This window comes from Giraffa tippelskirchi, chromosome 10 (assembly GCF_054371585.1).
Source record: "Giraffa tippelskirchi isolate mGirTip1 chromosome 10, T2T-mGirTip1v1.2.pri, whole genome shotgun sequence".
NCBI lineage: Eukaryota > Metazoa > Chordata > Mammalia > Artiodactyla > Giraffidae > Giraffa > Giraffa tippelskirchi.
This window is the reverse complement of record NC_137284.1, coordinates 20,868,795-20,894,881: the sequence shown is the minus strand read 5'-3', so window position 1 is coordinate 20,894,881 and position 26,087 is coordinate 20,868,795. Positions and strand designations below refer to the sequence as shown.

Here is a 26,087-nt window from a genome sequence, read left to right as displayed (position 1 = left end):
CTCCCCAGCAGGCAGGCCTTTACCCAAGACACACCAAGAGCTCAAATCCATGCTCTTGCCAGAACTGATGAGACGAGTTCTGTGAAAGCAGCTCACATAGTGTCCATCTCTATGGCAACATTAGTGTCAAGAAGTTATCAACTAGCCTCTTCTCTCCCTCTGCCCCGACCCAGTATTCTTCCTGATCCAGCTTTTCCTGAGTGCGCTTTCCCCATCAGTCTTCCAGTACCTTTTTCTGATGACATGGATACCGTGTTCTTCCAAACTGTTAGACTGTGTTTATTCTCACAGCGGTTAAGAGCACAGACACTGACACCAGACTTCATCACTTACTAGTCGTTCCCAAGCAAGTCACCAAACCTCTCTCCGAATTAGTCCCTTTATACCCATGTGTTAACAGTACCCACACTTCAAAAGAGTGTTGCATTAAATGAGTTAATATTATATAAAGTGCTTATGACAGTATCTGGCATTTAGAAAGCTTCTATTAAGTATTAACTTATCCCTATTGATAGTTAGGGAGTTTGGGATGGACATATACACACTGCTGTATTTAAAATGGATAAACAAAGTATAGCACAAGGAACTCGGCTCAATGTTATAAAGCAGCCTGAACAGGAGGGGAGTTTGGGGGAGAACGGATACATGTATACTGATTCCTTTTTCTGTCTTCCTGAAACCATCACAACATTATCTGTGAACTGGCTATATCCCAATACAAAAAGTTAAAAATATCTGATTAAAAAAATAAATTAAAAAAAAACTTAAAAAAAAAATATTAGCTATCCCTATTATGAAGGAAAAGAGTCATAATTACTTCTTGACATATTGTCAAATGATTGTGGTGGTGATGACAGTGAAAATAACACCTGAGTAAGTCACATACATTTAACACATATTTGTACATTAAGCTCATATTTGACTTCCCCAAGGAGACCGTGATCCTTCTCTCACAGAATTTCCTGGCAGGCTTTCTCCTGGACCGGAGGACGCTTTCTTACCCTGACCTTGGGACCCCACAGGCTTCCAGGGACCTTCTAGATGACCAGGCTTCAATGGGCGTCCCACTCCATGAGGAGGAGAGGAGCCCCACAGGATACCGCAGGGTGTCATACAGGAAACGCCCGAAGAGCCAGCACACTGCTGACATGTACGTGAAGTTGCCATGGCCTAAGTTTTCTGTTCAGAGAAACACATAGAGACAGTCAGGGGAAAGTAGGTAGACAGGGCCTGGAGCTCCTGGCTGGGCCTAGGTGAGAAGCTCGGGTGTGGGCCAGGCCTTGCATTCCTTTCTAAGACTTTCCAAGGGCACGAGAAGATGGAGAGGCAGCTGGCTGGCTACCAGAAAGCCGAATATACATGTATATTCAGCCAGGCAAGGAGGCTTCCCCACCACGTGCAGGGCCCTGAGAACCTAGGAATATGGATAACCCTCTGCAACAGGTGAGGGGCAGAAAGGCTGCCGGTCCCCATTCCACCCCACCTACACTCTTACCCAGCATCCAGCCCCACTTAGCTCTGTGGAAGGGGACAAGCAAGCACAGAGAATGTCCAGAAGAAAGGTATCTTTTCCTGGGTGGTTTTATATCCAAGCTTATAGCCACGGTAATGAAGATGAGAACAAACAAGTGATGGGGAGTTTGGCTGAAAGGGAAAGCAACAGAAACCCAAACCAGCATTTCAGAGTTCGGCACCATGGCGCTCATTCGTCCATATGGCCCAGGAACCAACACAGCCCAGAATGGGTGATTTCCGCATCAGAAGAAGGCTGCTGAACAGGGGAGCAGGCGCACACACCACTGGTGGGATCAACCCAACCCAACACTGTGAAAGAACCACGGGGTGTACGTCACTGCCTTGGCGCGTGAAAGACCCAAACGATGCATTTCTGGCTCTCGAAATGTGGAAAGTGTCATAGCAGGAGTTGAAAATCAGTTTCAAATCAATTAAAATGGATTGAGCACCTACCAGGTGCCAGGGACTTCTAGATGATTGTGATAACAGTGATGAAAAGGAAAAGGAAAGACATGGAACCTCTCCTCAGAGGTCTTCTATCCTATAGAATAAGACAAATATTCAGCAGAGTCAAGTATATGGCAAAATATGGTTTAGTGCTTTAAGTAGTACAAAAGTGTGTTAAGGGGTTCTAACAGCAAAATAAAGAATAGCAAATGAAAGGCAGATCATAACATGCCCAGGAAAGGGAGGCATAACTCCTTCCCTGTGTTCCAGTCCTGCTCTGTGCCTGGGGTTTCCCTCACCTCACTAAACCATTAGGATTTCTGTATCCTCTCTGTCTGGGACCCAGTGCAGAGTCAATGAATGTTGTTGGCCGGTGTTGGGTGGCAGTGGTGGCTGGAATAAGGATGGATTCACTGATGGGGAGGTAGAGGGAGAAGGTAATTAAGAGGGAAGGGAGGGAAGTGAGGAGACCTTGGGAGACAGAAGTGCAGTAATCAGAGCTAGCATTCTGAGCAGAAGAAACAATATGTACAGAGATATGCAGAACTGGAAAGTTTCTCGAGTATTTGAGTCGAGTATCAATTACAAAAGGAGAATAGTGTAAGAGACAACTGGAGGGGAGGTTGGAGTAAAGAAAATGGAAAGTCAACTGGAAAGGCGTGGGAATGAGAATGTGTGGTGGGCAGCAAAGGTGTCTCCAGTCTAAGGCCTGGACCCTGTGAGTGAACCGTATGTGGCTAAAGGGACATCATGGATGGTTCAAGAGTAAGGACTTGAAGAGGGGGCGACTGTCGTGAATTATCCAGAGAGGTCCAAGCTCAATACAAGAGTCTTTAAAATCAGAGACCCTGGGGACTTCCCTGCTGGTCCAGTGGTTGAGAATCTACCTTGCAATGCAAGGGACGTGGGTTCGATCCCTGGGTTGGGAAACTGATATCTCATGTGCCACAGAGCAACTAAGCCCATGAGCCACAAGTAGAGAAGCCTGTGTGCTGCAATGAATACCCAGCATAGCCAAAAAAATAAAAAATAAAAATCAGAGACCTTTCCCAACTGCAGTCAGAGATATGAGGACAGTACAAGAGGCAGGAGAGACTTGAAATATGAGAGGGTCTTGACCTACCAGGCTCTTCCCCAGACACCTGCGTGGCCTCACCTCTGTCAGGTTATTACAGAAATGCTGCCTTTCTCAGGCGGGACCTCCACGGCCACTCTGAAATGGAAACCACCAGCCCACCCCAGCCCCAGCTGTACTGCCCTCTGCCCTGCATAAGTACTTTATGTCCTTATTTCTCAGCATGTACCACCATCTAACCTATCCCTTGATGTTCAAACATTTGAGTCTCTGAGTTCAGAGACTGAAAGGGAACCAATAACAAGATATAATACCTTATCCGAATCTAACTGATTCCTGAGTTTTGGAGGACATGCAGCAAGAGTTCATAGACCAAAGGATTCATTTAAAAAATTTTTACCCAAATCTATTCAGTTCCCGAGTTCTTAAAGGGAAAGTTCATATATAACTTACTAATTTTCTTATTCATTTTCTGTACTCTCCCACTAGACTGTAAGCTCCATCCAGGAGACCAGGCGTGCCTGCCTGCTTTATTCTCTGCTATCACCCCCAGGGCTTAGAATAGTGCTGAGCACACAAAAGGCACCCAGATATCTGCTGAATGAATTAATACTTGAAAATGTAGGAGTAACTGAGGTTACCAAGGTAAAGCAGATACAGGTGAAAAAAGGGATTATAAAGAGCATAAGGGACCTCCCTTTGGGAGGAAGGTATTGGAGAAAGCAAAGAAACAGGCAGGGTGTGGACAGAGAGGGAGGACAAGGGAGAGGAAGCACCTCGCAAGCTCAGAGGGAGGCGCAGCTTCTAGGAGCAGCGGTCAGCAGAGCCGATGCCACGGGCTGTCCAGAGCGCATCACAGAAGAACAGCAGAAACCTTGTTGACCTAGACACAGAAGCCAGATTATAAAGGGTTAAAGAGTGGGAGCAGCAGAGGACAAGACGGTCAGATGGCATCACGAACACAATGGACGTAAGTCTGAGCAAACTCTGGGAGATGGTGAGGACAGGGAAGCCAGGTGTGCTGCAGTCCATGGGGACGAAAAGAGTCAGACGCGACTTAGCGAATGAACAACAACAAAGAGTGCACACGCAGGAAGGCAGTGAAAAGAATGGAAAGATGTTCTAAGAAGGTTTAACAAAGCACAGGAGAGAGAAGCGGTTCCAGGAGAAGGGGGTGTGTTATGCTCAGCTTCTCCCAGTGTCGTTAAAGGTAAGTGAAGCCCTGAGAGAGGGGACTGGGTCCTGATCACAGCTGCACCCTCGGGACCCAGAACCGAGACCGGCGCAGAGCAGCCTGGAGTAAAGGTTCCCTGCAGGCTGGACGGTGGGGTAAAAGGAGAGAGCCTGAGGGCTAAGAGGAGGCCCTGGAGAGGGTAAGAGCCTGCGTCAGAGGCAGCCTTGAGGGAAACAGTCAGCTGTGTTCAGACACAGAAACGGAGGAAGAAAGAGCAGAGGAGAGCGCCGGGCGCTGAGGAGATGCTGGTGGAGTTTGTGCTGAGTGGCTTCCATGAGGCCGATGAAGCTGGAGGAAGCGCCATCTGCTCAGAGCAAGGGGGCAAGATTCACTGTGGGGTCCTGGGAAGAAACGCATGAAACGAGTACCATCAGGAAGTGGGTGGTGGTGGTCCAGTCGCTCAGTCGTGTCTGACTCTTGTGACCCCGTGGACTGTAGCCCATCAGGCTCCTCTGTCCATGGGATTTCCCCGCTAAGAATACTGGAGTGGGTTGTCATTTTCTACTCCGGGGGATCTTCCTGACCCAGGGATCGAACCTGCGTCTCCTACATTGCAAGCAGATTCTTCACCACTGAGCTATCAGGAACCAGGGGCGCAGCGGGGGGAGGGGGGTCAATAAGAAATGAGTAAAAGGAGGGGCAAATTCTGACAGACACAACAGAATCCAATTCAGGCTCACAGATGCCACACAGGGCGCCGACCACTCAAGAGGAGCTGGCACGTGCTCCAGCCATCACTTACTCGAGGTGGGCTTGGACCATCGCAGGTCAACCTTGACGAGGTCCTCCAGTTCCTGCTGAGCCTGGGTGGAAGACACAGAGAGGATGCGGACAGACTGATAGGCAGCCGTGTTCGACAGCTCGCCTGTGGCGTTAAATACCTGGAAAAGAAGCAGGGATGTCATTTCTTACACCAACCAAGTGGACGGTTGATGCTGCTGCTGCCCCCTCATAAACGCTACTGCACCCACCCCCCACCCGCAGCTCCTTCTGCGCCTTCAGGATGCAGAAGCCGAATGCATAACCTAAGCCAATGATGGGCTGGTCCAGATCGCCTGGATCCACCTTGACCCACAGACACCATGATAAGCCATATCCCCAGAGAAGGTGAGAACACCATGACATCTGCAATCTCAAGGAGAAGTCTGTATTGGATGAGAAGAGCTGTGGATGGGTTTGGGCTAAATAAGGTCGACACCTTGAAAGTAAAATACTTCTATTCAGGAAAAGTACCCATTAAAGCCATGGTATTATCTTCTTTAAAAAAAAAAAAAAATGGAGCCAAAAGGGCCATGGAGAGGTAGGTTTATGTAATCCATACCCCATAAGAGATGTGTATTAAAAATAAACACAATTGAGAAACGATTTTTGAACTCCTGAAACATCCTGAAATCAGCCTCAAAATGCTTCTCTTCTCATCTCAGTCCTGGAAAATTGCCAAGTAAAGTACAGGGTGCCTGGAAGTTTGGAAGGTGGGGTCCAGAGTGATTGCTGAAATCAATCCCAAGAAACCAGACAAAGAGAAGGGTCTATCCAAAGGCACATCACTTTTTCCCAAACCACAGGATGAAACCTCACCAGTTACCAAGAATGTGACAGGACTAGCTTAGGGTTCCTCTGGACATGAATAGGTGTGCTACACCTAATGGCTTCTTTGTTAACCTATCAAGCATCTTTCCTCCAGGGCTCACACATAAGTGCTATTTCCTTCAATCCTGATCGTTGACTAGGCATGTTTTTCTTTATTTAAAAAAAAAAAATGGGGTGGAGAGGATGAATTGAGAGAGTAGCATTTACACTACCATGTGTAAACTAGATACCTGGTGGGAAGCTGCTGTCCAGCACAAGGAGCTTAGCTCCCTGCTCTGTGATGACCTGATGGGTGGGATGGCAGGGGCAGGCTCAAAAGGGAGGGAATGTAAGTATACTTATACGTGATTCTCCTTGTTTAACAGCAGAAACCAACACAACACTGTAAAGCAATTATCCTCCAATTAAAAAAATGTTTTTAATAAAAAAGAATATAAAAATATTGTTTAGCTTTTTAATGAGTGTTTGTTTTTTCTAGTCTCCTCTCCACCCCTCTGGACAGTCTGGTCGTTCCAAAACAAAGGCCTAATAGGAGCCTCAAGAAGGCCACTTATCACTGGCCTCAGGGAACCAGAGCTCCAGCTGAGACAAGACTGCTGAGGCTGCTGGAGGCCAGGCCGCTCTCCATTGGCCGCTGGCCACAGGGTGTGCAGCTGGCTCGCCTTCCATCCCACCCACCACAGAGAATACAGCTGGCCCTGCAGCCCACCGGGCAGGAGCAGCCGCAGTGCCCCCACAGAGCATGTCATTGAGATGCGCTGCCCCTGGAATTGCCTTTTGACTTGCCACTGAGCCTGCTGTGGCCAATAAGCCGGCCAGATGCAAAGGCAATGGCCCTTTGGTCCCAGTGGGAGCCGCAGCTTGTAGCGCTCCCTGGGTGACGTGGCTCTGGGCTGCCAGGGTTACTGGGCTTTCACACATGATCTCAGGAAAATTCCACAGGAAGTCCAGGCTTGCTCGTTCTGGATCTTGCCTGGCAAGTTTCATGCAGAATAAACACTGAAGATGAAGAACAGGCTAATGCACTCAGTATATTTTGGCAGGGAAGTTATTTTTCAGCGGCAAGTACCTGTAAAAAGTCACCTCCCTTGAAATTCAGTTCAGCACCGAGCGCTAAGGATCGTATGCTGCTTCCATGGAAACGGAGGATGAAACTGCCTTCGCTCCCTCCACCCACACCAGCTTCCACACCGACTGGGAACTCCAGGGCCAGCTCAAGAGGTGGCGCGGTGACCCGTCGCTAACACTCCCGAGTATGGCAAGGCCAACTGAACTGGGGGAGGGGGTGGCATCGTCCCCTATTGTTACCAGCACACATGGAACTGAATCCAAAGCACTGGCTGGAAAACTTCCATTTTCAAACTCACATGTGTGCAGTATTTCAAGCCAAAACTCAAAAGCCACAGAAAGTGTTAGCAAAAAATGGGGGTGGGGAGAATTCTTGCTGGACCTGATGACAATTACTTCTGAAATGGGTATCCTTTCCCAGAATCACCAAGCCTTTAAAAAAAAAAAAAAACTTTGTATTTTGTGTTGGGGTATAGCTGATTAACAAACAACGTTGTGATAGCTTCAGGTGAACAGAGGACGAAGGGACTCGGCCATACATATACATGTATCCATTCTCCCCCAAACTCCTCTCCCATCCAGGCTGCCTCACAACACTGAGCAGACAGTTCCCTGTGCTTACAGTAGGTCTCACCAAGCCATTTTTGATGGAAGCATTTCCTCGGGGATATTGGCAGCAAACTTAGGAATAAAGAGATTTCAGGAAGATTTTCATTTAAATGACACTTGGTTTCCCTGCTGATGAAAGGGGAAGCCTTCCTCCATCTGCTGAGATCAAATTTCATCTCATCAAACACCTCGGTGTAATTATTTTTCTACCAAGTATTGAAATGAGGATGTAAATGAAGACCAAGGTATTTGAAGTCATTAAGGCTGCAGCGATGGGGAGAGCCCTCCACCTCTCTGGGGACCCACGGTTCACCATCAAAGCAGCTGCTCGCCAGTGTTCATTTTGTAACCTTTACACCACATTCTTGAATTAATGAAGAAACGTCAAGAATCTATTTCCTCAGAGAGTCGTGGCATGGGGTCTGCACAGGGGAGCAAGGCTCGTGTGTGTGTGTGGGGTGTGTGTGTGGGGGGGGTGGTGGTGTGTGTTCAATCGCTCAGTTGTGTCCGAAGGGCAGTGATGGACTGTGTAATTATCGTGTATAATAATAGTTTACAAAACAATATCAGCTTTTGAAGTGAGGGTGTTAGTCACTCAGTCATGTCCAACTCTTTGCGACCCCATGGACTGGTAGCCCACACCGGGTTCCCCTGTCCCTGGGATTTCCTAGGCAAGATACTGGAGTGGGATGCTATTCCCTTCTCCAGGAGATCTTTCCGACCTAGGGACTGAATCCGTGTCTGCCACATTGGCAGGCGGGTTCTTTACCATGGAGCCACCAGGGAAGCGCCACTTCACCTTCTACCACATTACAATATGGCAGATTTAAAGATGAGAGAATAACTATAAATAAGCCAGTCATCATACCTCCTGGGAATCTTTTATTGTACTGTGGCACCAGCCCTTCTCTTCTGGATTTTAATTTCCCAATTTGTAAAGCAGGAATGTGGGGACTGCTGAGATACTGAAAACCGGGTTTCCCGTCGAACACTGGCCATCTTCTTCTGAGCCTAACTAGAAATAGCCAAGTCTTAAGATGTACCCTGACTTAGAAGGTGACAGATGAGCATTTAGACTTTCCTCCATTTATAAACATCTCACTCGGTGTTATAAATAACACTCGATTTTAAAATTCCACTTTACCCTAACAACAAGATGGGCACACAATCTGCCATTTCCTTCATCTGACTGTGAAGAGTGGTTGGTTATAGTGGAAATTTTGTCTCCCCAGAAATGTCACATGGAGGGAGAGAAGGGGAAAGAGAGAGGCAGTGTGTGTGTGTGTGTGTGTGTGTGTTGGGAGTCTTCAGGGGCAGTGTGTATGTGTGTGTGTGTGTGTGTGTGTGTGTGTGTGCTGGGAGTCTTCAGGGGAAGGGAGGAAAATGAATAAAGGAGGAGTCATGTCAAGCATCTTTATGATCCAAAAACAAAGTTCTACAGAGTGTTAAGAGACTAGAAAATTTGGCTTTTGGTACTGTCAGCACCCAAAATGCTGTCTTGCAGACTAAGCGCGTGATTTTAAAACAAACAAAATTAACACTTGGCTTTTTCAGATGGAATCTTTTTTCTATTTTCCTGTATCTCAGAGCTTGTAGCCTTAGTTCGATATAGAAGACACTTAAGAGTAAATTCCAGGCAGAAAAAATGTGTTCAGTCTTAACAATCAAACTGTGACTTAGCTTGACAGAAAATGGGATGAGATCCCCTGGCACAGAGTGTGGTTGAGAACCTGACTGTGCAGATACAAACAGATCTGGTCCATGCCTCTCTGTGCAAACAGGGAACTGCAATTAAAGCATTAAGGAAAATACTGTTTTCCTTAATGAGTTAACAGCAATCCCACTTCTATATAAAACCATGCTTTCTATCAAGAGATGAAACTTCAATTTTGCTTCTATTCACTGATGTTAAAATGCAGCCCAGTTAAGTCCAATTTAATAAACATTTAAATTAGAAAGGTTTCCGTATATTTAACCAGGGTAGAAAGCAAGACTTAGCCAAATATTGGTTAGGAAGACATAAATGCAAGAATTTAGGTTTTTAAATTAGAAAACTAATAATGAAAGGAAATAGATATGTCCGAAGTAGAATATTTTTTAAAATATTATTTATTAACTGGTATTTTTTAAAAAAAGAGAAAAAAAAAGAAGCCAGAAGGGGCAGAAGCTACAGAAGCAAAACAAGAGATCTTAAGTATGTGTAAGGGCTCAATATTATACATTTTTTTTTAAAGATTAATTGAGATCATGGTCTAGTTGTAGAATTGTTTAAAACTCAAACTTAAATATCTCTCAAAAATGAAAATGTAGATAATGAAAAAAGGAAGAAAATAAAAATCAACTTGAGGAACTGAGTTTTAGAGAAAGAGCTACTGGGAAAGATAATAATCTTTTCAAGATCTTAACCTATTAATGGAAACAAATAAAAGTACATGTCAAAGTATAAACATATTAGTTCTGATCCCTAATGCAAATTAAATTGTTTGTTCCTAAGATTCTTATTTATATAATGTGCCTCTTTATTGTAAATTGAGCCTTTGATAGATATTTAAGGTATCCGTTAAATGAACATCAATTTCTTGTTTTTATAACTTTGTCTTAAAAATTATAGTTATTTCATGCTCATTATAGAAAAATCAGATAGTAAAGACAAGCAAAGAAAATCAACCCTAATTTCAAATGTGTCAAAGGACTTAACTCACATGAATTTCTCTGGAGGTCTGAGAGTGAGTAAAAAAAATATTTTCTAACCTCTCAGCAGTGTTTTAAGCTGATAAACTTTAAATATAACTATGAACTTGCTACTGTCCAGCCCTGATCCTAATATAAATGAAACAGCAATGGTTTCCCTTACTTTTATTTTTAAATCAGATAGCTTACACTAAACACACAAAGGAAGGACAATTCTGGGGCCCAAAAGCAAAACCCCATCCCACTCTATCCAGAAATTCCTTTTATTCTAGACTGGTTTTTCATTCAATCAGAAAGCAGAGTTGTTTCCAAAAAATCTCAGTGCTAAAGACAGAGCCCCAAGGCTTCTGTTCTACTACTCTTGTCTTGCTAGAGTACCAGTAAACAATTAAGAAGCTTGCTTCCTTGATGACTTTTTCAATGTCCTTTTCTTTAAAAAAATTTTTTTTTTAATTTATGTTTGGCTGCACTGGGTCTTCATTGCTGTGCACGGGCTTTCTCTAGTTGTGGCGAGCAGGGGCTATACTCTAGTAGGGTGTATGTGGTGTTCAGGCTTGTCATTGCAGTGGCTTCTCTTGAGAATGGGCTTTAGGGCAAGTGGCTAAAGTTAGATGCGGCTCTTGGGATCTAGAGTACAATCTCAGCTGTTGTGGCGCACGGGCTTAGCTGCTCTGACGCACGTGGGATCTTCCCAGAGCAGGGATCGAACTGGTGTCCCCTGCATTGGCAGGCAGATTCTCAACCACTGGACCATCAGGGAAGCCCTTTTGATGTCCTCTTTATCCTGCTTCACTTAAGAGACTCACTCATTATGTGTCAGACTCACTCACTGCTCTAAGAGCAGTGGAGGTAGGAACACTTCAAGTTGAGTTTCCTCACTGACAGCATTTTGACAGGCTGGCATTCCCCCCATTTGCACTTGGTTTTCTGTTTACTGAGTATGCCCATCCCGATCTGGGAGCCCTTGGAGTGCTCTTCCTCCTGACCTTCTATCAGGCTTAAATAGAGCCCAGTGAAGCCTCTCTATAGCTACAATAAGAGGGAAAAATGCTAGTTTCCAAAATTTAAGAAAAATTAATCTACAAGGCCATGACTAAAACAGAGAAAAATTGACACTAACAAAAGAAATTCTTGGAGGAGACTTACATGTCTCAACTTTGAAACTTACTACAAAGCCACAGTAATTCAACCAGTATGGTACTGCCATAAGGAGAGATATATAGGCCAATGGAACAGACTAAAAAGCCAAGAAATAAATCCTCATATATACAGCCAACACATTTCTGAAAAAAAAAGTGCCAAGACCATTCAATAGGGGAAGAACCGTCTTTTCAGCAACTGGTGCTGGGAGATCTGGATGTCCACTTGCAAAAGAATGAAGTTAGACCCTCACCTTACACTACATATAAAAAAGTGATCAAAAAAGACTCAAAGACCTAAACTTAAGAGTTAAAACTAAAAAATTCTCAGAAGAAACACTGGAAAAATCTTCACGTCACTTGACTTGGCAACAGTATCAAGAAGAGGATACCAAAAGCATAAACAACAACAAAACACAGATAAACCGAACTTCATAAAAATTGAGAACTTTTATGTATCAAAGGACACCGTCAAAAAATGAAATGACAAACTAGAGAATGAGACAAAATATTTACAAATCATGCATCTGACAAGCAATTGATACCTAGAAGACATAAATAATTGCTACAATTTAACAAAAAGCAACCCAATTCAAAAATGGGCAAAAGGGTAAACAAACATTTTTCTAAATAAGACATACAAATAGCTAATAAGTACATGAAGTAATACTCAACATCACTAGTTGTTAGAGAAATGCAAATCAAAACCATATTAGGATACCACTTCTTGCCTACTAATGTGGCTATAATCAGAATGGAACCTAACACCTGTCAGTGAGGATGCAGTGAAATTAGAACCTTTGTGTATTGCTAGTAGGAATGTTAAATGGTACAGCCATTGTGGAAAATGGTTTGATGGGGTCCTCAAAAGTTAAATCTAGAACTAACCCAGCAATTCCACTCATAGGCATATATCCAAAAGAACTGAAAGTGGAACTGAAACAGATTATCTGTAAATCAATGTTCATAGCATTGATTTAATATTGCTATGAACATTGCTCACAACAGCCAAAAGGTGGAAACAACCCAGGTGTTCATCCACAGGTGAATGGATAAACAAAATGTGGTCTATACAATGGAATACAATTCAGCCATAAAAAGGGACAAAAGTTTGATATAGGCTACATGCATGGACCTTGAAAGCATGATTCTTAGAAAGATAAGTCAGATACAGAAGAACAACTATTATATGATTCCACTTCTAGGAGGTACCGAGAAGAGGCAAATTCATAGAGAGAAAGCAAGATAGAGGTTACCAGTGGCAGGAGGAAGGAGAAAGGGGGATTTATTGTTTAATGGGTACAGAGTAAACATTAGGGATGATGATAAAGTTCTGGGGACAGATAGTGGTGACTGGGTACACAAAGCATTGTGAATTATTTAATGCTGCTGAACTGTACGCTTACCAACAGTTAAAATGATAAACATTATGTTATATTCATTTTAACCACAGTTTTTAAAGGCATGTTTTAAAAACAAAGTTTCATAAACACCAAGTGATTTGCTCCAAGCCATACAACTAGTAAGAGGCAAAGCCAACATTCAGTCTCAATTTTTAAATCTCCATGGCAACGAAAGACAGAGTGTGTTAGCTGCTCAGCATCAAAACAAAATCTAATTGTTTTGATCTCCTAGTCTGTCTCCAGAAGCTCATCTTCTAAGACCACTGAAAAAGAAGAGTAACCTACATGGCCCTCGATTTGCTATTAAATCTCCATTACCATCAGATACTGTCTAGCTTCTGCCTTTAGCCCAGGAAGGTGAGGAAGTAGTGCCCGACAAACTGACAGCACACTGGCCGTGACTAACAAAGCAGGATCTGGGGTCGCATTCACATCCTGGCTCCACAATTATGCTGTGATCTTAGGCAGGAGCTTAACCTCAGCTAGGCCAGTGTCCTCATCGCTGAGATATGAATGTCTTCTAAGTATTCACCCTAGGAAGTTGTTAAACTGAATTAAATAGCACATGCAGAGAAACCACTTAGAACAGATCTTGGTTTCTACCTCCTTCTCCTCCTCGCCCCTTTCCTCTTCCTTTTTTTTCTTCTTCATCATCAGCATTATTATCACTGAGACTTTGCAAATTACCTGTGAAACTGTCATCTTCATGTTACTTTGTCCACTGCAAAGCCAGACGTCTCCAAACAAGACATCATGCACTCTCAGGGTGAAGTTTATCTTCCCAAGAGTCTGCTGTGCCATCACTTCATAAGGTCCACCAGGCTTCATAGGATCCAGTACCACCATCCAGGTGTTAGAGTCTGCTGAAATAATAGCAAGGCTCCAAGGAATTAATGAATCAATCCACCAAAATGAAACTGAAGCTCAGAGTCATGCATCAGACTTATCTGTGGCAACTCCCCTCTTCTGTGCTGAACGGGACCCAAAGCTATGAAGACCGGCCAAATTTTAGACATGTCAACAGAAATAACAAAACCAGCAGCGTGGCTCTCTTTAATCTGTACCAATCCCTCCTTACTCTTAACTGAAGCATTTATAAGAAAAATAAATCACTCAGTTATAATCCTAAGCGAAGACAGACAAAAATACAGATATTAAATGCAAGGGAGTTTAATATAAAAACACAAGATGGAAATTCTTACTATACCACCAAACTGTCAAAATCAACATAATCATAATCTAATAGATTTACAGTGCCCCAGACTAACTTGTAACTATCCAATCAAATGTGACTACAGGTTAGAGAAAACCATTCATCATCTGAAACTTACTTGATGGCACCATCCTTGTCATCAACACCCCCACCTCCCCACCGTGTTGCTCTTGGGGATTAAAAACACCAGTGGTTCTGGGCTCCTCTATCTACAGTTAAACAGGTGAGTGGAGAAACGGACACAAAGAAGTAGTAGGAGGCAAATAAATTCATCTCTCTTTGAAGAAGACATTTAGACTTGCCCAATTAATTATTTTCACAGAGTTATTTACCAGTCTTAATGTTTTCGGACTCAATTAAGGAGACGAAAAGCCATCCAAGGCCCTATTTCAGAAATTCATAGCATTTTCCTTAGGAACCACCCCCCTACCACCTTCCCACCTCTCACCCACTCATACCACCACCACTGCCAACATCATACTCGGAAACTTAAGAAGAATATCTTCCAAGTGGCAAAATTATGCCTAGGAGAACCAAACCACACGAACAAAGTTGAAGAAGTGGAAGGAGAAAATAGATAAAATAGAGAGATGATCATTTTAAAAGAAATATTCTTGGCATAATGTTGACAAATATGGACTGATTGATAATTTGTGCCCATCAGATCAATGTCAATTCAAAGGGAAGGAATGGCAAGAACTGCAAATGAGGCATCCTAAGGTTATTGTTGTTGAGTCCACTAAGTCATGGCCAACCCTTTTGCGACCCCATAGACCCGCCAGGCTCCTATGTCCATGGAATTCTCCAGGCAAGAATACTGGAGTGGGTCGCCATGCCTTCTCTTGCCATTCCTCCTCAGGGGATCTTCCTGACCCAGGGATTGAACCCACGTCTCCTGCTTGGCAGGAGGATTCTTTACCATCTGAGCCACCTGGGAAGCCAAGGTTATTGTACCAACCAGAAAAAAAATATCAATTATAAAAATACTTAAAAACAAAAATACGAGCCAAGTGCCTACTCTGTACCACATGCTAAGGTCCTCCTAGTCAGTAAGAGCTAAGGGGAGAAGTCCAGACACGTGGCAGGAGATGGGTAAAGGCTGAAACGGTAAAGGATTACTGAGAGTCTGGGAGGAATATCCAAAACCCTGAGGCAACAGTGAAAGGGCTCATGGTCACTCCTCTTACAAGCAGAGCCGACTGAGTCTGCCACTCCCACCCGTGAGAGGTCAACTGAGCCCAGGACTGAATGTCTGTTGTTGTTTTTTTACACCACCAATAGCCACAGACATCAACACATTAAATGTACAATGCACCTAAAGCACAAAAACCACTGTTTTGGAAACAGTGGGCAGCGAGCACAGATTGCACCGCACAGGTGTGAGGTGATCCGTATGGCGCTCTCATCTGAGCAGGCAGACTCTCCAATCTGTCCCAACCACAGCCTTGCCAAGGTCTTCCCAAGCTTCTTATCGAAGCTCTGTCCTCTTGCCATCGATGTTACTCATTTGTGATGATGCGGTCAATCCCTGGAAAACCTAGGACAGGGCTATTTTTTGAGCCTTCTATTACGGTACGTGCTATTCTGAGTCACTGCTATTAATTAGGTGTTTACACTTAGTCTCCATCCAAGCAATATGGCTGGCATGGAAAACCACCTTCACCAGAGCTTCTGAAAAGCTCTGCTGCCCAGCAATAAAAAGGCAAAGAAGGAAAGGGGGAGGAAGTTGGGCAAAACACAGCACCACCCACCTACCTCAGCCAGAGGAGGCACTCCTCTAGAGCCCAAAGCGTCTGAAGAGAACCAGGCATCAAGATCTGAGCCTTGTTCTCCAGAACCACTCCCACTAGGAAACCTCTCAACTTCCTCAAAGACCTTGAGAACTTCCTTCTGTTCTAGTCCCCGAGTTCTTTTAGCTCTTTTCCTCTCCCACTTCATAAAAGAAAAACTCTGACACAATGAGGGTCAAGTAAAGTTAACTGCCACACAAGCCAGGAGAAACCAGCTCCACTACAGAGAGGTTATTAATGGTCAAACTAACTCAGAAACAATCAGTTTAAAACAATGCAGATTTACTTCCATGGGCGGGAGAAGACTCTTGAGAGTCCCTTGGACTGCAAGGAGATCAAACGGGTCACTCCTAAAGGAAATTAACCCTGAATATTCATTGGAAGGACTGATGCTGAAGCTGAAGCTCCAATGCTTTGGCCACCTGATGCCAAGAACTGACTCACTGGAAAAGACTCTGATGCTGGGAAATACTGAAGGCAGGAGGACAAGGGGGCGACAGAAAATGAAAAGGTTGGATGACATCACTGACTCAATGGACATACGTTTGAGCAAATTCTGGGAGACAGTGAAGGACTGGGAAGCCTTGCATGCTGCAGTCCATGGGGTCACAGAGTTAGACATGACTTAGCACCTGAACAACAAAGTATATACAAAGGAGGGCAGCCCCTGTGAAGACTGTTTCTTAGACTGAAAGCAAGGGTGGGACAGTCCACAAGGAGCACTGATTCGGCCTTGGCCCACCCATTTAGGACTGGCTGTTTAAAGTGGAGCTGACCATAGGCCACGGAAGTCCAGCTGTAGATTGCAGAAACCACTGACCCTCCAAGTCCATTAGGTTGAGTCCAAGGGATAAAATTGAGTGATCGACCACCAAGAGTTGAAGCTCACTATTCAGCCAGCTTTTGCTGAACCCAATGGGCTTTCTGAACAACAGCTGTTCTGGGTCCTTCCTCTAGGCCCCTATCACTTGCTGTCTTGTAATATCTCTTACCAATTCAGGCCCAGGTTTCTGTAAATGCTCGTTTTTGCTGCGATCAAACATCTGCTTCCTCCATTCTTTCTTCTTCCATCCAGGAGGATATCTGTTCCTTACTTCATTGTGCTCACCATGTGCCAGGAGCATCACCAAGTAAGGGCAGGGCGCAAACCCCAGTGCCAGGTTATTCTGACAAGAAAGCCACGCAAACTGACTGGGGCTCTGTGTTTCCTGCCTAACCACTAGCATACCTGGTGGCCTGTTTCTCACTGTCCCTCTTCTCTTCATTTTCCAGCCACAGGCATAAGAAAAGAACTCTCTCCATGTTTCCTCCATCCCCAGACCAGCCCCCATCTCAAAATGGGAAGAATCAACAAATCAAAGGCAAGAAAAAAAAGAAAATAATGGGTCTAGAGACATGATTAGTCATAAAGCACATCTTGCTTTTTTCCTCTTTGCCATTCACATCAGATGTTAATTATTTTTCAGGTTATTGTGCCAAATCTCAGTAGCCAAGAAGAGAAAAAGGAAAATTATCCAACAACCCTTCCCTTTTCAAGAGGAAAAATCTAGATCGGGAAGAAGCCCCCAGTCACTGTTCCCCCACCAACCGCAGACAGGCTCACTGGTTTGTGGAAGTGACCTGGAGGTAAAGGAGGCCTTACAGCCCGAACTACCCCTTCCAGACCTGCATTATTCTGTATAAAGTTCATCTCTACCACCACCATGAATGAAAAAAAAAAAAAAGCTTAAATATTTTTCTATCAATAAAACTGTTCCTGTAAGTTCCTCAATCTATAGCCTGCTATGGCAGACACAGCCAAAGATGACCCTTGCGGAGTTCCTCAAGTGCTAGAAGAATTCATGATTTGCTTCCAATCAACAGAAAATGGCAGAGGGGATTAGACGCCATCCTCATGATTAGGTTATGCTACCTGGAAAGGATGAAGGGTGTTTGCAGGTATAATGAAAAATCCCTCATCAGTTGACTTGAAGTTAACTCAAAGGGAGACTGTCCTGGGTGGGCCTGACCTAAAGAAGGTGAGCCCTTTAAGTAGGGTCTAGAGGTCAGAGATGTGAAGCTTCAGAGATGGGGCCATGAATTCTACAGGCACAAGGACAGGATTCCGCCAGCAACCTAACAGAGTCTGGAAGCTAATCATTCCCTAGTTGAGCCTCCAGATGAGAACTCAGCCTAGCCAGCACCTTGATTTCAACCTTCTGAAACTCTGAATAGAGAACCCAGCTAAACGATGGCCAAGTTTCAGATCTACAGAGATAGTAAAAGTATGTTGTTTTAAGCACCTAAGTTGGCGGTAACTTACTACGGGACACAGAAAACTAGTGCAGGAGATTTTTGATTTTCTGAGAGGTTTAGGCTTCTTGTGTTTTCCTGTTTACCTCAATCATGATGACAAATTCCAGCAGATACACCTTCCTTTTATCACCTGCTGGTGCATCCCCGACGCGTGTCAGAGTGAGAGGATACAGACTCTTTACTCCTTGTGTCTGAAAGAAGCATTATGCATCACCTGACAACATACCTTGAACAGGCCCAGAACGTTACCATATTCCCAGCCATCCCTCAGGTCTCAATTTTCCCAAAGCTCAAGTGTCAGTCTACTGGACAAAACCCTTTATGTCATTAAATTCCGCTTTGTTGTGGGCACTTCGGCAGTTACAGGTAATAAGTTAAATATTAACAGAGATGGACAGAGTGGCCACATGAGGTAATCTGGCTGAAAATCCCAGGGTCACCATCAGAATCTAAATAGGAGTCAATCCTTCAAAATGCCCCACAGTGTCTCCTTTGAGACACATTTTCTCCGCTGCCCAGTGAAATAGCCTACATGTCTATCTTTTTTATTCCAAATAACACTTTATCTATGTTGCTTCATGGGCAGGACAGAGCAAGCTGTCCATTGAAGTTATTTTATGGATCTGTATAAACTACTGTACCTTTCTTTTCTACCAGGCCAGTGTGGAGAGCCTAACAAATAGATCTGCCACCTTCCCGAGCCCATCAACAACAACAATCTCTTTTCCTGTGAAATTCCCATCAATAGTCCATGAACGACTTGGTTCCCTTCAGTTGCTGCTGCACATCCAAACTCCAAATGATGCATCACTTTTCAGTGATACAACTGAAGCTGAACCTAAACTGCTAAACGGGAAAGGAAAGGACAGCAAGAGCGAGCGAGTTCCTGGAGGGTGGACGCTACTTACATTCTTCTTTGTATCCTCTGGGGTTTCTAGCTAATCGCAAATAATGAGCCCTCAGTTGACGTTTACAGAATTGAACTCAAGATACGTGAACAAGTTCACTAAAGAAGGAGAGGGGCTCATCTCCCAATTATCAGCTTTTATTTTTTCTTGTCACCACCTACTCTCCTGCCTTGTCTCTGGCCACTCCAAACATTGGTCCTGCAACAGCCATGAATGGCTAAAAAAATTAAAAATAATGCATGAAAACATTTTTAAGACTGAAATGCTACATATTATGTGCTTTCTCTATTTCTACAGCAGTGTGCAATCTCTGTCTCCGAAGTATTAACTGGTAATGTTAATTATTAGCACCAAAGAAATCCTATTTCTTATTTTTAAACTACATCAATTCTTGGGACTTCCCTGGGGGTCCAGCAGTTAAGACTCTGTGCTTCCACTGCGGGGTTGGGGAGGCGGTTGGGGGGTGTGAAGGTTCAGTCCCTGGTTGGGGAACTAAGATCCCACATGCTGTGGGGCATGGTCAAAAAAATTTAAATAATTTTTTAAAAGAATAATTAAGACTAATTAAAAATAATCCTGACCCAGGGATCAAACCTGCATCTCCTGCATCTCCTGTACTGGCAGGTGGATTCTTTACCACTGAAGCACCTGGGAAGCCAAAACTTAATTAAACTATATCAATTCTTTAGATCTTTAAGTCAACATCATTTTACTGAGAGTACCACTGCCTGTACTCCATATTGCTTATTTCTGAGATGACACAACACAAAAAGAAAGCACTACTAGTCTCCCAAATTCTTCATTTTCAGTATATCGTGCAAGTCACCAATAGCATTTATATCCGACAGAGAACAACTCAATCAGCTTAAGTCTCCCTTTCAGCTCTCTGAATTTCACCCAATAAGCTTCTTCTGCTAAAAAGTCTTGTTAAAATCCAAGAACCAGAAGCACTTATCTCGCATCTATGCCTAGTACTTAGTACATATTTTTTTATGTATGAAGAATTATTTTATTATTATTAATAATTAATAATAATTCATTATTAAAGAAACGAATTAATTTTTTTATTTTTGGCTGTCCTATGTCTTCGTTGCTGAGGGCTTTCTCTAGTTACGGCAAATGGAGGCTACTCTCCAGTTGTGGTGCATGGGCTTTTCATTATGGTGGCTTCTCTTGTTGCAGAGCACGGGCTCTAGGGCACAGGCTCAATAGTTGTGGTGTGCAGGCTTAGTTGCTCCATTGCATGTGGGATCTCCTCTGCTCAGGGATTGAACCCGTGTCTCCTGCATCGACAGGCGATTCTTTACCACTGAGCCACCAGGGAAGGCCCTGGAAATGAATTATTAAAAGTCTACACCAGCGTCTGCATCACTCTGGATTGAATATTGGTCCTGTACATTGACAAAACCAATCAGGTGATCTTTGTTTTCAGGGGCCAATAAAATTTTCACAAGCTTTGCTGTCACATGTATATTCAAGTCCCTTCTCAAGCCACCAACCCCCACATTAACACCACCCACCCTAGAGAAGCCTCCTCACCTGTCTGACTCTCACCTCAACATCCCATAGCTGTATAGTGACTTCTACCTGAGATGTAATACAACCAGGTTTCCTTGACCCAGCCCTGAGCCCACCTTCCAGCATGCTGGAACTTTGAGCTCCTCCGCACACTACCTAATACATCCTATCTCTTCTAGGCAGAGACTCCTCTGTATGACCTCTCTGCTCACGAAGTCTGCTAACTGCTAATTCTCACCTTGTTGAACATCCTCACGGCCACTACTTGGGGTCAGGCCTTCCCTGTCTATCTCCTGAATATCATAACAGCCTACTAACAGGTCCCACCTACCTCTCGTTTCATCCATCTCCAATTCTTCTTCCCCACTGGAGCCAGAGTAATCTTTCTAAAATACAGATCTGCTTGTGTTCTTTTGCTGCTTAAAAGCCATCTATTCAAAGTAGTGTATATACTCCCCGGCAATGACAAACAAGCCTCCCTACATTTCCAGCCTTAGCTCCTGCCATCCACCATCAGTCACACACCCTAGCGATCCAGACAAATCAACCTACTTGTCACTTATCCAGTAACCCAGGCTCACTCACACCTCCATGCCTTTGCCCAGGTTGCTCCCTCTATTTGGTTTGCCCTGCTCATCTTTCAAAACAAGCCTTGGTGGTGGTGGTAGTTTAGTCGCTAAGTCACGTCCAACTCTTGCGATCCCATGGACTGTAGCCCACCAGGCTCCTCTATCCATGGGATTCTCCAGGCAAGAACACTGGAGTGCGTTGCCGTTTCCTTCTCCGAAACAAGCCTTAGACTAAGTTAACTATTCCTCCTAAGCAATCCCACAGCAATCTATACTTTCCCACTGTGGCATCACGCTTCACTGTAATTGATTATTATTTTTGTTTCCTCCCCTAACCTCCAAGCTTCATTAAGGGAGAGACCACATCTGTTTTGCTCATCACTGGATGACCAATACCTAACCCTGTATCTGACAGTTAGTATCAACTCAATAAATAACCAAGTGACTGACTAAAGAACTTAATAATAATAATGACAGCAACAACAATGTTGTTGTTGTTTAGTCACTAGGTTATGTCTGACTCTTTGTGACCTCATGGACTGTAGCCTGCCAGGCTCCTCTGTCCATGGGCTTTCCTAGGCAAGAATACAGGAGTGGGTTGCCATTTCCTTCTCCAGGGGATCTTCTTGACCCAGGGATCAAACCTGCATCTCCTGCAGTGGCAGGCAGATTCTTTATCACTGAGCCAGTGGGAAGCCCAGAAATAACAATAGCTAACACTTATTCACTACTTATTATGCACCAGTCACTGTTCGAAGTACTTGATATGTGTTAATTCATTTAATCCTCAAAATAATCCTAAATATTATTTTTATCACTGTTTTAAAATAAAGAAATTGTGACGCAGAGATGTTAAATAAAATGTCCAAGGGCATATAGCCATTAAGAAATAGTTAGGATCTGAATGGGAACGGTGAATCCCAGGGCTTAGGTTCTTAACCCTCTCTGTACGACGACCTCTCCTTTACACATGATTCAGTTCAAATGTCACTTCCAATGGAAATCTTCCCTTACCATCCAACCTGAGTGAGGTGTTTCTCTTCTGCATCCCATGACACTCCACATCCACCTCCCATCAGCACTGACCACACTCACTATATGGCTTGGTATCTATTCCCATTACTGCACGAGATCCTGGAGGACAGGGGCTTTGATTTGGTCTTATTTTTCTTTGTATCCTCACTGCACATGGTAAATATTCAGGTAACTTGGATGAATGGATGGATGGATGGATGAATAACCTGAGCTGGACTATTAGCATTCATTTTCACATCATCCAGCAGGTGGCAGAAGAAGACAAAAGCTGAACAGAGGCTGATTTGTCTTACCTTTCACACTGGTCACTTTCTTCATGATGGGTTCCTGATCTCGGCACAGCGTCACTGTCACTGTGGCTCTGGGTGCGCCATAACCCCAGATCACTGCCCCTGCAGGCTCCCTCTGCAGCACCACGTAGTCATCGATGTAGGAAGCAAAGCGAAAATCAACATCTGAAAAATTCAGCAAACATTTAGAAGAGCATCATTGGAGAGACTCAGTGCCAGATTGAATCTGGTGAAACAGCGAGGAACACGCAGTCTTAATACGTGAGAATTCCAAGTTACCCTGTCCTTTCAATTTTCTAAAACCAGATCTTATTCCTCCTAGTTAGGTAAGCAGCATTACAAGGACAGTTTCCAGCAGTATGCATCATAGAACAAGATGACCAGTAAGGAAAATTCAAAGAGCCTGGGGCAACCCATTTAATACGTGCCTCCTCCCCTTCAAAGCTCCTCCTGTTCCTTTGCTCTCAGGCCTGGCCCTAAAGCTTGACTCCCTCCCCCCAAAATCACCAAAACGCTCTTTTTATGCATCTCACAGATGGTGTTTATGAGAAAAATAAACTACTTCCTTTCCCTACTTTCCATTACCACTCCCACTCCTCATAGCTGGGAATAAAGGAGCTGCCTCTCTCCATCACAGCCCTTTCTAATTTTTCCCCTCCACTCTTTATCTCCCCTCCTCCATTTTCTCAGTGTCAATTTCCCTCAAATAACTCTCCTTATTGTGTTTTTTGACAACCCACTGAAAATTCTAAATAAACCTTTATGAGTATATGTGACAAGCCTGACTCCTTCTAAGGTAAATTCAAATCAATTAAGATGCAAAAAATAAGGTCAGTGAGAGAGAGAAGATCAAAGTGTCGGAACCAAAGGTCTTTCCTTGAAATTCGCCCATTTTGCAAGCTAAATTATACGAAAAGAGAAAGAGCCCTTGAAACTGTGGATTCTATTCTAGACAGTCACTAACAAGGCTGAATAAGAATTCACTTTAACGAGATCATTCCTATTTTTAACCTCCAGCCTATATCGAAGTATTTTATTAATAACAAGTATCTATCCAAATTATCTCAGTGAATTCCTCATCAAAACTTATAAGAGAAGGAAAAAAAAAACTTTTTCACTTACATCCCACTTTATCTGAAGAAAACAGACCAAAACCCCCTAGAAGAAAATAATTAACAAAATTAAGATTTTTTTTTCAAGTGTTTTAAACAAAAATGATAGGCAGGAAAGAGAATCAGAACTAACAAAGTTGACATTTTTTCCTCCCAGGAAGCTCCAAATGATGACAGCCCCTCAGGCTATACTTAACAGGGCAGCATCACTAATGGATCTCCTACACAGACTTGGTGGCCTATTTGTCCTGCACTTCAAATAACAGCCCAGTCCCTAGACATCCTCAGCTCTCTCTTAGGAGTTTGTTCCATCATAAAATCTACATGACAATCAAAGATCATCCAGAAGACCCACTGGGCTGGAGATGCACAGCTACCAGGAGCAAAAAGCTCTAAGAGGAGACTACAGCAGTCTAGAATTGCATAAGCACTTTTGGCAGCCTGCTGGAAGGAAGGGAAGAGGTGCATGCGTGGGAAGGCCTAGTCTTGGGTAAGTGCTTCAAATGGAACAAAACCTGAAAATCCAAGGCCTAACAGGTAAGCAGAAAGAGGATGGGGTAGGGAAGGGATTGACGAAAACTGGCTGCTGCAGGCATTGTTGTTGTTTAGTCAGTAAGTCGTGTCAGACTCTTTTGTGACCCTCTAGACTGTAGCCCACCAGGCTCCTCTGTCCATAGAATTTCCCAGACAAGAATACTGGAGGGGGCTGGCTGCAGGCATGAGACCATGCAAATGGGGGGTTCTGGGTGTGTGCAGCCACCTTCTCAAACGTTGGGGGGAAATACCTTCCCCCACCCCCTCGGTTAGACTGTTTTTGACCACATACATTCGTTGAATCTCTTCGTGCATGACTCTATTCTGAGTTACAGAATTTTAGAGATGGAAAGGATCTTTTACACCCTAGGGTAGAATCATGTTATTTACTGATCGACAGACTGAGACCCAAGTAGATTAGGTAGTTATTTTAAATAGTTTGTATATTATTTATTTCAACAAACATTTAAAGATGCCCACTACGTGCCATGGAGAAGGAAATAGCAACCCACTCCAGTATTCTTACCTGGAGAATCCTATGGACAGAGGAGCCTGACGGGCTACGGTCCCACGGAGTCGCAAAGAGTCAGACAACGACTGAAGTGACTTAGCATGCTCTATGAGCCAGGCACAATTTTAGGCACCGAGGAGATAACAGGGAAAGAAGCAGGGGTGGGAACGGGTGGTGGGGGGAGGGTGGGAAGGCAAACAAAATTCCTTGCCAGCAGGAAGCTTACATTCTATGGGGGAGCTTAACTGTGGCAGGCAGAGAACTACACACATGACAGATCTTAAACTTCTTTGGCCCCAAATCACACAGGTAGTTCAGGACAAGACAAGAACTCAAGCCACCTGATTCCAAGATTGCTGCAATCACTACTCTGCCACAGTTAGATACTGGTGGTAAAGCAAAGCAAAGTCACATTCCTTGTCGTTATAAAGCTCACATTCCAAGCTGACAACAGTAGACATTACTAAGGAATGGAGCAACGGACAAAACAGAACGAGAAAGGTGGCGGGACTGGTCGTTGTTTTTGTCAACAACAAGACACTTAACATTTGAATTTTTTGTTTTAGGGCTTCAATTTTTTCTTCATTTGAGTGTCAGAGTAGAAAAACAGGAATTAGTGTTCCGGAAGTTAAAAGTGGTCATTAAAAGTAGACTGACAACATGAGGGCAGTGGTTACTTCTGGTGAAGAACTAGTAGCTCCTTTGGGGAGGAATATCCTTGGAGTCTCAATAAAACTGCAAGAGTCTAGCTCTTAAATTGTGTGTAAAGCCCTTGGGTGTTCATTGTATTGCTTCACTGCTACATATATTCATGGACATTTCAAATATTACATGATAAACATAGGAAGAGAGGGAATGATTTGGAGAAGTCAGGATATGCAACCAAATACCAAGGAAAGAAAATCTAGAGCATCAATGAAAAAAAAAATAAGGTCATTGTTAATGAAGGTTATGTAACAATATGACCCAAAGGCAAAGATAAATAAAATACTGATGTTCAAGTTAACAGCCTTTAACATAAAAACTAATAATGGCCCTCTTTCCCTTCTCCCCACTTCACAGACTGGACTCAGAGGTCACTGTGTGCGGATGAATCAGGAAATGATACACCGAGTGCTAGTTTATGCCTTTGTTAAACCCTGAAAACCACTTATGAGCTGCAGTTTGTCTGCAACTGTGTACAGTTCAGACATAGAGCTACATACATAGAGCTACAGTCCTTTTTCTGCACGCCGTCTGTTCCCCACTTCAACCTTCTTGTGACCCAGCGTCCAGCCCAGGGTCAAACGACATGTTAAGACCAGGACAATAGTCAAAATGAGTCATCCTCCTCCCCAAGAAAACGCCTATTATCCCACTATCAATGCCCGCGAGCAGGAATCAAAGTTGAGTCTTAAATATCCGAGCTGGTGAGGGGGCTGTCTGTCTTAGCCATCATCACCACTTAAACTAGTAAAAGTTAATTCCCCCAAGGAATCCAGCCCGGGGCAAACCCTCCCCAAGGGTACCACTGAGGGGGCAGCACTGAAACGTTTTGGATG

The 26,087-nt window shown here is 43.8% G+C and overlaps 1 protein-coding gene and 1 long non-coding RNA gene across 18 annotated transcripts in view; both read right to left on the bottom strand.

Moving 5' to 3' along the window:
• The window catches only part of SIAE (sialic acid acetylesterase), a 35,937-nt gene that overhangs the window by 9,353 nt on the left and 497 nt on the right, over positions 1–26,087 (bottom strand). For 4 of the 17 annotated variants that reach the window (XR_014066945.1, XM_081535078.1, XM_081535083.1 and 1 more), the window contains exons 2-5: positions 22,393–22,554; positions 13,459–13,634; positions 5,014–5,152; positions 1,002–1,179 (exon numbers count right to left, since the gene is read on the bottom strand). Coding sequence is in view for 15 of the 17 variants with exons in the window: in XM_081535078.1 (XP_081391204.1) it covers positions 1,002–1,179; positions 5,014–5,152; positions 13,459–13,634; positions 22,393–22,554 (655 nt within the window). In the remaining 2 variants the exon portion in view is untranslated. Of the gene's footprint in view, positions 1–1,001; positions 1,180–5,013; positions 5,153–13,458; positions 13,635–22,392; positions 22,555–23,511; positions 23,548–23,634; positions 23,759–24,561; positions 25,451–26,087 lie in introns of those variants that run through there. The other 13 variants (XR_014066946.1, XM_081535079.1, XM_081535084.1 and 10 more) reach the window with 10 other exon arrangements.
• LOC145523913 (uncharacterized) lies at positions 20,023–21,493 on the bottom strand. Its single transcript, XR_014066959.1, has 3 exons — positions 21,401–21,493; positions 20,827–20,881; positions 20,023–20,306 (listed from the first exon to the last, which is right to left on the bottom strand). It is a non-coding gene; the product is annotated as an uncharacterized LOC145523913 (long non-coding RNA).